This window comes from Helianthus annuus, chromosome 5, assembly GCF_002127325.2.
Source record: "Helianthus annuus cultivar XRQ/B chromosome 5, HanXRQr2.0-SUNRISE, whole genome shotgun sequence".
NCBI lineage: Eukaryota > Viridiplantae > Streptophyta > Magnoliopsida > Asterales > Asteraceae > Helianthus > Helianthus annuus.
In genome coordinates, this window is record NC_035437.2 from 5,985,363 (window position 1) to 5,998,357 (window position 12,995).

At 33.8% G+C, this 12,995-nt stretch overlaps 1 protein-coding gene across 1 annotated transcript; it reads right to left on the bottom strand.

Annotated features, from left to right (window-relative positions):
- Positions 1 to 136: 136 nt before the first annotated feature.
- LOC110939777 (protein STRICTOSIDINE SYNTHASE-LIKE 6) lies at positions 137 to 2,347 on the bottom strand. The gene is made up of 4 exons (XM_022181339.2): positions 1,889 to 2,347; positions 1,206 to 1,513; positions 659 to 791; positions 137 to 575 (listed from the first exon to the last, which is right to left on the bottom strand). Exons 1-4 carry the CDS (start codon positions 2,324 to 2,326, stop codon positions 291 to 293), a joined length of 1,164 nt encoding a protein of 387 aa, XP_022037031.1. The 5' UTR covers positions 2,327 to 2,347; the 3' UTR covers positions 137 to 290.
- Positions 2,348 to 12,995: the final 10,648 nt, after the last annotated feature.

Below are 12,995 nucleotides of genomic sequence, written 5' to 3' on the forward strand. Positions count from 1 at the left end.
ATCGTATGTGGAAGATTGAATTCGCACAAGATCGTACGGCTGGGATGATCGCGTACGTACCGTACGATAAGCTCTATTGTACGTTAACTGACCTGTTAGTTGCTAAATTTAGTCCAAGTTCATTAGATTCTATTTTATATTACTTTTTTTTTATTTATTTAACGTCTTATTGTTTGGAATAAACGATTCATATAAAAAGGGAAATAGTTGTACAAAACGATTGATTAAAAAAGTAATTATTGTACACATCAGACATAACCAAAGATTATTTTACACTAGTAACATTTGCTTCACAACGTTCCACCGATAAGAGGGTTTTGAGTAAGATTCAGGCGCAAGAAGTATGGTCGTACAAGGGTTCCCAGGTACAAATGCTCACCAATCTTGAGCCCCGATGTTGTGTATGTCCACGTGTCATCGTAGTAGCCTCCAATTGGTTTTCCATCCAAATCAAGAGCAATGACTCCACCAAATTTCATGAGAGTGGGCATTTTTTGTAGGTGCTTAAGACCAAATGCAAGAATCTTGCGCACAAAAGGATATGACATCGTAATATGCGTTGAAATTGAATAATCCTGCATCAACACGAAATTTGTCATAACATTTAGAGAAAGAAAGAGTTAAGATAAGTATTTGAATACGTATGATAAAAATTTACCCATGCAATTGCTAACCAATAATGCTCTTCTCCATCGTATCGTAGGTTGTCTGGATAACCAGGTAAACCGTCGACAAAAACATCGATAGACCCTTTTTTTTCTCCTTCTAAGTAGTATCTATGACACCTCATCCTGGGATATTAAGTTGCGTTTAGTACATTGATTCTCAAAGAGTTATTATATGGTTAATGCCATAAAAACCAATATATTTTTTCACAAAAAAAATCGTTCCAACTCATTTTTCATATGTTAAAGTCACTAAACTTTTGTAAAAAATAAATAAAAAAAGTTGTTAAACTTTTTTTTTATATTAAAGTTCCTAAACTTGTCTTAAATGACTTGTTGATTATTCAGTCGATAAAAACTTGATAATAAATTACGCACATTTTAAACAAGTTTAGGGATTTTAATGTACAATAAACACTTTAATATAAAAAAAATAATTAGATTACTGGACTTTTTCATAGAAAAATTAAGAAAGTATAATGACATTTTACAATGTTAGCCATTTTTTATAATTAGACTATGTTTTTTTTATCATCTTACATGAAGCTCTCACAATAGATAACAAAATCTTGGTTCGGCGAAAGTTCTACACCGTTAGCAAAGTAAAGGTCTCGAGCAATCACTTGTGTTTGTTTGGTTAAAGGATCATAGCTCAAAAATCTACCGTCAGGTCGACCCTCCATAAGGTTTGGCATCGAGTCATAGTAGCCATGCTTATATGACCCATCAGTGAAATACACCATACCGTTTTTCGCAACAACGACACCATCAGGGAACCCTAACTTCATCCCCTCAGCCTCAACCGCCAATACCTGTAACTCGCCGTCTACACTTACTTTGAGCAGCCCCTACAACCAAACATGATTAAAAAAATCCCGACGTAGTAAAAATAGCTAGTTTCGTGTTTGTTTCTTATGGCTACCACTTTTAGTTGTGATTCCTCAAAAATTTATTTTTATCAAGTTATATATTATAATTGTTACCATTTTTACAAATTTTATTATTGTTGTTAATTTCTTTTAGTACTACCATATTATTATGTTATTATTTGGAGTTTTCAAAAATGTTACTTGGTCTTTTGCAGTGGCTGAGTGTTGGAACTCATATAAATTAATAACCAACCTTAAATACCTTGGGAGGGGGAGGTCTTGGGTTCAAGTCCCACAGACGACAGGAGTAATGAAATTTGCCGTTCAAAAAAATTAAAAAAATTAATAACCAACCTTAAAAGCGTCAGCAACAAAGATATCACCAGAATCTGCAATTGAGATCCCAAGAGGCCGACCACCCGTGTTAACCCAATTCTCTACTACAGTGTCAGCCGCCGAGTCATTCAACTTGACTCGCTTGATCCACCCCTCATCACAGCCAGTGTACACATAACCAGATTTTGGATCATAGGCGATGTCCTCGGGTCCAATCAACTCACCTGACCCTATCTTTTCCAAACTGGGAAGGTTTGCTGCATTGTTTGTAGCGGCTACAACCATTGGTTTTCCTAGTTCATGCATCGGGTATGCTACAGTCTCAAATGTATCAAGTTGGATCACCAGCACCGCTATTGCGATAACAGCCAACGTGACAAACAGGATGCTCATACCCCATGAATTAGTGTCTTTTCTAGTTGTGTTGGCTTTAGAGATCTCTGTTAACTTAGCCATGAGGAGTATTGTAGTAAAGTTGGGTTTAATTTATGTAAACTTGGTATGTCATTTTATAATATGTAGCAGTGGCTTGTATTTGACTATTCATTCAATTATATTAACTAGCAGTGGCTCAAAAAATGTCAAATAAAACACTCAGTTTTATTAATGGGAGTCATGTAACTGGCTCTGTATTTAAGAATGATGTTCCACCAAATTTGAATAAAGTAACACTCTAACCAAATGTCATATGGTCCAATGTGTTAATAATATCAAGGTGTTAAAATTGGTGACTCTTGACCCGTGACGGATTCGGAATTTTTTTAGGTTTCGTTTTTACGGTGGTTAAAATTTCTTACAACCACACGTTAAAATTTTCGGGTCGGGATGCAAAAAATTCTTCACAACCAAAAGTTGAATTGACTTTTGTGCTTTTAAACGATTGCGTTGCGGTGCAGGATTAGATTTGCTATTCAAAAGGGGATTGCGACGCAAATTGTTGCCTGTTACACCTGACATTCCACTGTAAATTTTCTTTAAACCTCACGAGAAGGACAATTATTACATTACATTATTTATTAAATGGACCTTTTTCTTTTAAAATAGTATCAGATTTCATAATTATTTTTTTACACTTAGATAATATTGTTATCGGGAGAGGATCAAATAGGAAGTTTAGTTTGGCTAGAATGGATATGAAACAATAGGATCATGACATGTGCCAAAATTTAAAAATAAAAAGAAGGGTATTTTAAACGATTACGTTGCGGTGCAGGATTAGATTTGCTATTCAAAAGGGTGTTGCGACGCAAATTGCTGCCTGTTACACCTGATATTCCACTGTAAATTTTCTTTAAACCTCGCCAAAAGGACAATTGTTACATTATTTATTAAATGGACCTTTTTCTTTTAAAATAGTATCAGATTTCATAATTATTTTATTACACTTAGATAATATTATTATCGGGAGAGGATCAAATAGGAAGTTTAATTTGGCTAGAAAGAATATGAAATAATAGGATTATGACATGTGGTAAAATTTAAAAATAAAGGGAAGGGTATTTTAGTCAATTTTATCCAGTCTTCTCCATTCTTCTCTTCTTGTAACTTCAAAACCCACAATTTTCAAAACCCAGTATCTTCAACCTTTTCTTCATTTTTTATCTCAATAATCACTACACTATAGTGCGATTTTCGTCACCAATCAATTATTCAAACACCCAATCAATGTGTTCTTCAACTTTTTTTTTTGAAGAAACCCAGTTTAATTTCATACAATATCTCATTTTTCCCGTGATTTTGAAGCGAATCACTCGATTCGTTCGATTCGATCGCTGATAAGTGTTTCTAGCATTCAAATTTCATCAATCGTTAAAGAAATCTGAAGAAATTGGCTTCGATCTATGTAAGAAAATTTTGAATTGCATTTTTACGATCTGGGTTTTTGAATTGAGTCATTGCGTTTTACAAAGGAACGAAAAAAAAACATTTTTTTTTTTTTGTATTTTCAGTCCATTGCGTTTTAGAAACAATACATTTTATTGTGTTTTTAGTTCATTGCGTTTTAGGAAAAAGATATTTCTTTGTGTTTTTAGTCCATTGCGTTTTAGGTAAAACACATTTTTATGTGTTTTCTAGCCATTGCGTTTTAGAAAAAAGACATTTCTTTGTGTTTTTTGGCCATTGCATTTTAGAAAAAAAACATTTCTTTGTGTCTTCTGGCCATTGCGTTTTAGAAATAATACGTTTTTTCTTTGTGTTTTCTGGCCATTGCGTTTTACAAAAAAAAAGACATTTGTTTGTGTTTTTCAGCCATTGCGTTTTAGAAATAACACATTTCGTTTGTGTTTTTAGTCAATTGCGTTTTAGAAACAAGACACTTCTTTGTGTTTTTGTCCATTGCATTTTAGAAAAAGTCATTTTTTTGTGTTTTTTGTGTTTTTGTCCATTGTGTTTTAGAAACAACATATTTCTTTATGTTTTTAGGCCATTGCGTTTTAGAATAAAAAAACATTTTTTTTTTGTGTTTTTAGACCACTACATTTTAGAAACAACACATTTCTTTTGTGTTTTTTTTCCATTGCGTTTAAAAAAGAAGACATCTTTTTGTGTTTTTTATATTCATTGCGTTTTAGAAAAAAAAAATTCATTTTTTTGTGTTTTTTATCCATTGCGTTTTACGCATATGGATTATCGAAAACTTTTATTTTCAAAGGGATAGTAATAGTGTGCTCGTTTTAAAGATAAAAAACGCTTGTTTTTATGGTGCAATTTTTATAAAAAAATAATGTTGTATGAAAAAGTTATTAACATTTTAAAAACGCGGGGAATTGGATAAGAGAGAAACTATTGAATTGGATGGACTAGAATACCCTTAAAATAACCCACACGCCTCCTTTTTTGTTCAATCTCACCCATTTAATCTTAACCCTTGATTATTTAATAGATGGTTAAGATTACTTCCTATCTTTCATATATTTAACATACTTCCTATTATATCCTGATCTTATTGTTATCAACCATTTATAGTAGCAACCATTTATATTCAATACTAGTTTATAAACCCGCCTATTACACGGGTTGAATAAAAAAATATCTCACGTAAATAAAAAATGTGTATTTGACATAAATATTGCTTAAAGCATCCCATAACCAGGAAAATGTCAATTTCTTTTTTAAAATTTAAAAGACGACATAATAATTTTGAAATAAATTATAAATTTACCAAATTTAAAAGGCCAATTTATCATAGAAAATTATTGATAATTATCAATAAATATATAAAGTTAAGATTTACCATTTACACAACAATTATTGATAATTTGAAATGAAAAAATACACATGGGAGATCTTCTATTGCTAATTTTAAACATTATGTTCAAACCGTATAAACCAAACCGTTCAACCCATACACATCTGGCCTGTTTACATGAAACTGACCGTGTACAAGAAAGACAATACATTTTATACATTATTTTCATGAAAGAATAAAATAACCAAGGAAAATTTAATCGCTTTATTTAAATACATTTTGTGCAACTTGAGACCACATACGATCATAGTTACCAAGGAAAATTTGATCATTATTTTTTAAAATATAATCTAGTATTTATTTAATATTATTTGTAGTATAATAGAATATTAATAATTCAAATTTGATTTATTACTAACATATGAATATGAATATGAATATATCTAAAGTTCTAAACAAACATATTTATATATTAGATACTAATGAGTACATATTAATTTATATTTATATTTATTTGTTATTATATGTTTAAAATATTAGATTAGATATTAATAATGTTATTATTAAATTAATGGAGAAAATGTCATGTAGCATTAGATAAAATTTTTATTAGATTAGATGCCATGTGGCATTAGATGTAGTCTTTTATTATAATTAGATTAATATTGCTGTTCAAGGATTGTTCAAATCATGTATATGAAATCGTTAGAAAAATTGATGAGTCGATGTTATGTGCAAGAACGTTGAAGATATATAATGTTAGATAAACCTAATCCCAATTTATAGTTATTCTAACTTGCCATACAAGGAAGGCACTAATTCTAGTTTAAATAAATAGACTAAACATAGGGTCGGTACTAGAATTTTAGGGTTCAAAGCGAATTAAAAATTCGAGGCCCTTTTTAATTTTTTTAAGCTTGTAATTTCGGTTTGTATCTGAAATGAAATATATTAGGAAGAAACTTATAAAATACTTAATCATTATATAAACTAGATGATTTCCCTAATCAAATAATGTTGGGATCTAATACATAAATCAAATCTAAGTTGGTCAAAAGAGTTTAACCTAACAAATAACAACTTACATTATGTGTGAAAGGAATTAAATATGCTACTTATTTTAAGTATACTGTCATTATTAATTAGAAACGATTTTTTAAATAAAAATTTACGTGGACGTATTATGTTAAAAATTGTGTGGACAAAATATTTTAGCTTATTAAATTAAGAGAGATGATTAAAAAATATGCATTTATAACCCTTTATTAAAAGAGTGAGTGAGTGATTAATAATTTTGAAAATGGGTAGTAGGTGAGATTTGAACCCAGCCCTCTACAAAAACCAAATCTTGTTCTTACTATCAAACTACACTTGTATTAATGTTAACAAATATCACCGTAAATATAATATTTTTTTTTATAAATATAGATTTATTTTTTTAATTTTAGAGGCCCTATTTTTTTAGAGGCCCTAAGTCGTCGCCTAGCCCAATTACACTAACAGCCCGGCCCTGTACGGATACCACACTGAGTTAGCAAATCTAATGGGGCTGCTAAACAACTACCAGTTCTATAGTGGAGATGATGTGTGGTGCAAGAACATTGAAGGGGAGGATGAATTTTCAGTCGCTGGGATAAAAAAGATTTTAATGCAAGAAGACTCAGTGAATTCGAGTAGCAGCCACGAGTGGAATAGCTGGGCTCCAAGTAAGGCTAATATTTTAGCTTGGAGATTCCTCTTGTACAGAGGGTCTCTGAGAATTCACGTACCATGTTCGAGTTTGAAAAAAATGTGCCCTTCCGTAATGTTTTGTTATTATTTTAAAAAAACCAAATTAGTATTGTGCTCAGTAAACCTAATGCCAAGTGAGGTAAATTCTAAACCATAAAAATGATTTGTAAATGTGCCTATATTGGAATTAGTATGTGTTTACTATTTAAAAAATTAACACACACACACACACACATCTATATATATATGTATATACATATATATATCAATTTTTTAATCGCGTGCCCCTCAAAATCTCGGGCCTTGTGCGGAGGTCCTCCCCGCACACCATCATAGTCGCCACTGCTCTTGGATAGGCTTCCCACAACAGAAAACTTGTGTAAAAGGGGAGTCTTGCATCAGCTTGAAGACTGCAAGGTATGCGACGAAACGACAGAAACAACAACTCACTTGGTTACTTCCTGCTATATGTAACCATATGGCGTATACCACACATTCTTTCCCTCGTTAGATGTCACACCCCGATATTTCCATGTATTACCGGTGGGCCCGGTGGGGAGTATCGTGACGTAGTTGATATCATCGTAGTCAAACAACACAAATAATAAATGCACAGCGGAAGCAAAAGATAGATTTATTTCAACTGAATAAATTGTAATATTAAGTATCACAAAACAGTTGAAACAGATCCACAGGTGGATCAATTAAAAAGGAAAATTGTTCAACAGACTTTGACATCTAGAGCTTGCGAGACTTGATTATTGATGCCTGGAGTAGCCAGCCTATTACGTATAGTACCTGCACTTAGCCTTTTTGGAAAATACGTCAGTTTACACTGGTAAATACAACTTAACTGACTCATTTTGAAAAGAGTTTGAAAATTAGTTTGAATGCCCTTAGGCAAAAATATCTTTTATAACTTGGGACAATTATTTAAAAATAATCTTGTATACAGTTTTACTTATTTGTCGTCCATCAGGGCCGATTTGTAGGGCCGGTCTAGATTAACTGACACGCCACAGGTATAATACCCACAAGGTTGATTCCTTTAAGTGGGCTACCAGTTTTTACATAATGTATCTGTCAGGTGTACGCTTACACCCCGTGCTTAGGTCGTGGCCATTTCTCTGAATGATGCCAAGGATATCCGGGACATGGTCATTTAACCCCCAAAGGCCATACACCAAATAATACATATTAAACGGGTCATGTACATACATTAATCACAATCCGATTTAAATGACTATACACCCGACCAAGCGGTACTTTTATAGTACCGTATCCCAAGCCCGTATAGGGAAAATAAATTAAGAGTATTTACCTGAGCAAAGTATAAATCAAATACAACAAGTGCACGTAGTTTTACTGGACTCCTAATCTGGAACGAAGGTTTTTAATAACCTATTAGAATCCTAACGGGTCTTTAATTAAGCTTAGACTTAGACCGGTTAGTTTTCAAAAAGGAAGACACGGTTCAAACACATGATAAAGCGAAGACCGGTTTAGAATGTGGTTTTGAACCGACAAGCTTGGACACTTGTTTAATATGGGTAAACTAAACACATTCTGGATTTTGAGATGAAAACGATAAGGTTTGACCCGTTTCGGCTAATTTATGCAAACTAGTCACATAAGCCGATCCGAACGCGAAAATGCGTAATGGGTAACCAAATGAATCATATGCAGGTTCTTAAGTCAATATGCCTTAAATATGTTGTGACATCAGTAAGATATCTTCTATTATGCCCCAAATGAATTTTTAATTCAAATTATGCCCCGTAAGGGCATTATGGTCATTTAAAAGGTTATAAAAGAGTTTAAATATAAATCTGAGTTTCGGGTCTGATGTAATCAGTAAAAATACTTAATTTACTAAGTTATATCAGTAGGGTATAACCTATATGTGAAATTTATCACTTCTAACCATACTATGCACCGAAGGGGCATTTTGGTAATTTCACCTAAGGTTTAAAGGTCAAATCTGGAAATCTGAGTTTAAAACTTTTGCTTACTACTAAAGTATAGAAATTTACTTAAAACTTCAGTAGGTATCAAGTCTTACGTGTCTAAAATGGTTTTAATACATACTATGCGCTTAAAACGCGTAAAAAGGCGATTTTAGGCGATTTTCGGGTTTTATAAGAAAAGCTGATCTTTTTATTATTCCAGAAGGCTCAAAATATTCTATTTATCATATTGGAACAGTAGAAAAAGGTTTGGTATCAAAAGGATTGGTAAAACTCATTTTATAGCCTAAAAGGGTAAAACCGACAATTACTAGATCAAGCTTATAACTCTATGTTATGCTTAGCCTAGAAATAAATAAAAATCTCCAAAAATCCTAAAATATTATTTTACATCAGTAGGTATAAAGTTTGGTATCAAAATTTCGGTTTAGATAGGCTATATGCTAATTACGCCATTTAATTACTAAAAACTTTCTAATTACGCTATTGAGCGTAACTCTTAATCTAGACCTCAAACTGATGTCAAATTTTAGGTACGAGTTTATAAATCAGTACCTAAGGTTTCTACTCTTTTATATATTCAAAATTCACGTTTTAAGGTGATAAGGGCATAATAGTCAACATTTAGACATTTAACGGAAATATGCATATGAATCGGATAACTAACGAATCAAGTCGTATAATCACAGAGGGTTATGCTTATATGAAACTTGGTTCTAATAAGGCTTTAAGACATTACTAAACTATGCTCTAATGGGTCAGAACTGAAAGTCAAAGCAAAAGTCTTTTTTTGCGACTTTCGGTTCCGAACCGAGCTTAAACTGAAAATTGTCGAGTTGAACATGTTTAGACATGTTCTTACATTAATTACCAAGTTATATTAATGACAAAACAGGATGCATAGCTTCTACATTGCTAATTATGCATTAATTTGAAAATAAGTTTTCTGTTGACTTTTTAAGATTAACTTTGACTCGACAATTGACCTAGTTAGAGTGGGAATGTGACAACCCGCATTCTCAAGGTTGGCGACATTTAATCTCTCTTCATTGTGTTAAACGTTTTGTTCGTATAACTCCATTAAATTTATTCGTACGATAACTCCGTTAATTTTACACACTTATAAAAGGGGCCGCACCTATTGCAATGCTACTGGGCCACCACCACACGAAAATTAACTTGGCCCAATTCTTTAATTATTTCCTGATCCATTTTACTAGTTAATGACCCATTGAATTGTTTAGTGGCCCAATCGGCCACACTTAATTGAATTGAGCCCATCATCATTTGAGCCCATCCTCGGCTAATTAGGAACCGCCCCAAGCTATTGATATTAATATACGTAACATGTTAATGTTGTTGTTTAACAATAACACAAAAATCCAAAAACCCTATTCCTCCATAATATTCGCACGACTGTGGAAGCACACCCCTCTTCCTCGTGAGATATCCTCCTGATTATCGAGAATCTTGGTTAGTAAATATCATCTAAATTCCTTCTTTATGTGCATGTTTGTGTTGATTATTGGTGGTATTGTGTATCATAATAATTTGTTGTTTAAAGTTCTTGTTGTCAATCTTGTCAAAAAGTATTTAGGGATCTTTTATAAGCAATAATGTATCAGACTAATAAGTGCAGCCAATCGGATAAGGTACACCACATGATTGTCGGCTATTGTGTTGTACTTGCATATGATTGTTATAGGATAATAGTAATGAATTGGTCCACTACATAAATACTAAATAAATCGGTCCAATAGCATCTTGAAGGTGTTAACAATTGTCGGCCATTGAGTCGTATGTGCATGTGGGATTGTCAGGAACCATGTGATGGAGTATAGGTGTGCAATTTGTTAAGGTTTGCATGTGTATTTAGATAGGATGTAGTCTGCTATGTGTTCCCATTAACCGATGACATAATGATTGTGTCTAAGGGCTTGAGTTCATGAAATATTCTGTTCTATTATGTTAGGATATAGGGATTCAGGGATTTTGATATGTTAAATTGGATTAATAAACTTCTGTGGGTGGTTGTGGGTATATCGTGCTGAACATAAGTGGGCCGCACACCCCTTGATGGTATTGGACCCCTCAATAAAAGAAACAGCAACTGTTTGGGCCTGGATTAGATTGGGCCGCTTATTAGTGGGGAGCGGTGGTAAAGTGGCAGATGGTCTGGGCTCGGGTACACGCAGCCCAGAGCGACTAGGTCTAGTTGGGGCCTGAGAACAATGGGTTATATTATATTTTTGGACTGGGCCGGTAACTCTTGGAATCAATAGAATGATTCGGTATATTATATTAACTTGTGTAACGATATGGCGTAAACCTGTGAATTAATAAGGTACATAATGTCACAGATATTTTTGTTATATGATTCTACTTATAAGTTGTGTGTTCACTGATGCGACAATCAAATCATTCGACATGAATTATGGTATTATATGAACGAGCATGGTGATTGGATATAGGATTAGGACCCAAATACTTGCTATAACTTGAGCAATAATATGTGTTCTGATTATTGGTAACCTATGTACTAAAATGAAAAGAACACATGATTTACGTTACACGAGACTGATTGTGTTGGTAACCATGGTAGGACGTGTGTAATCCCTTGACAAACAATTAACTAGGTCTTACCGAGCAAACCAAAGGTGAGTTCACTGCTCTTTTTCCAAGCTTGCATCCCGGGGAGGGATATCGGGTAATGTTCCGGGAAGGAACGCTAGTTTATTGGGATGTTTGTTATTATACTCAGTTTCTTTCATATAAGACCCCTTACATCTACCGACAGTTGTCGGGGAGGCAACGAGGTTATTAGTTGATAGCGCTATTAGGTTTGGCACCCTCACACCGTACCGGGGAGGACGGGCGTGAACTAATTTCCTTAAAGCATGACCAATGTTTTGATAGAGGCATTGGGGTTGGGCAAATACATTTTGTAGCCATTTCGGTAATCGAGTTAATAACAAAATCAAATCAATTCATGAAACTGTTTTATACATGTATCTGGTAACTAAACTCGGTAACAAACTTTGAACTCACCAGCGTTGTCTGACACACTTATTTGCATGCTTGTAGGTCGTTAGTTGTCTTGCATTGGAACTTGCTGTCTGGAGTAGCAGGAGTGGTCATGGGTCGACTGGAGGAATTTATGCCATTGATTTCTTGATACTATATATTGGTTCTCAAACTATTTAACTTTGTTTAATTTTGCTTCCGCTGAATACTTGGGTTTTCACTTAAACTGGTTGATGGTATTTTTATTAATAATTGAGAACTTTATTTTGAAACATGTTTGGGTTCCATGTAATTAGTGGCTCATTGTTGGTACGTCACACGCCTATCAGGGACACTCCCTAGGTGGTATTTTGGGGGTGTGACAGTTTGGTATTAGAGCCACTGGTTATAGTGAACTTGGTTTTAAAACGTTTTTATAAAACCAGACTATAACCGAACACTTCGAAAATCGACCATGACACTCAGCTCCAGATTGCAAGGTTCGTTTTCTGTTACTTTATGCGTTACTTGATTAGTAGTCACATACACCTACATGAAAACGACATACTAGATACTATGGTGATTTGATAGCGTAACACTACTCTTCGGCTTTTGTGAATCATAATTCTGTAGTACCCACTGCTTGTGTAACACCCCCAAAATACCACCTGCGGAAACTCCGCGAGGCGTGTTACACATCAGAGTCTGAGCCACCAATCACATTGAACCAATGATAAATATTTAAATAAAACATGTCATTAATTGCCAAGATTAAATGTCAAACATAATATCAATTCCCAAAGAGTTATATCGCGGAAGCATGTGATAAGTAGTTTAGCAATTGTTTCATAACAAAACTCAAAACCAATGTATCAATTATAAATAATCCAATAACTTCGATCCATGACCACTCCAGCACTCCCAGATAGCAAGTCCATGTCTTGTATTCTAACGACCTGCAAGCATGCAGACAAGTGTGTCAGACGACGCTGGTGAGTTCAAAGTTTAGTTAACGTGTTTTGTTACCAGATGTATGTTAATGCGATTCAACGTTGCGATACGATGTTGCTCATAACATGCTAGATACCCTAGGGAGTGTGCCCATATGTATCCGGGGAGTGTGCCCCTTAACAACCCCAATGCTCCTGACCAAGCATTGGTAATGATCGATCCCATGTACAATAACCGATCCCATGTACAATAACTAAGACCCAATTACATTGTTTACCCAAGA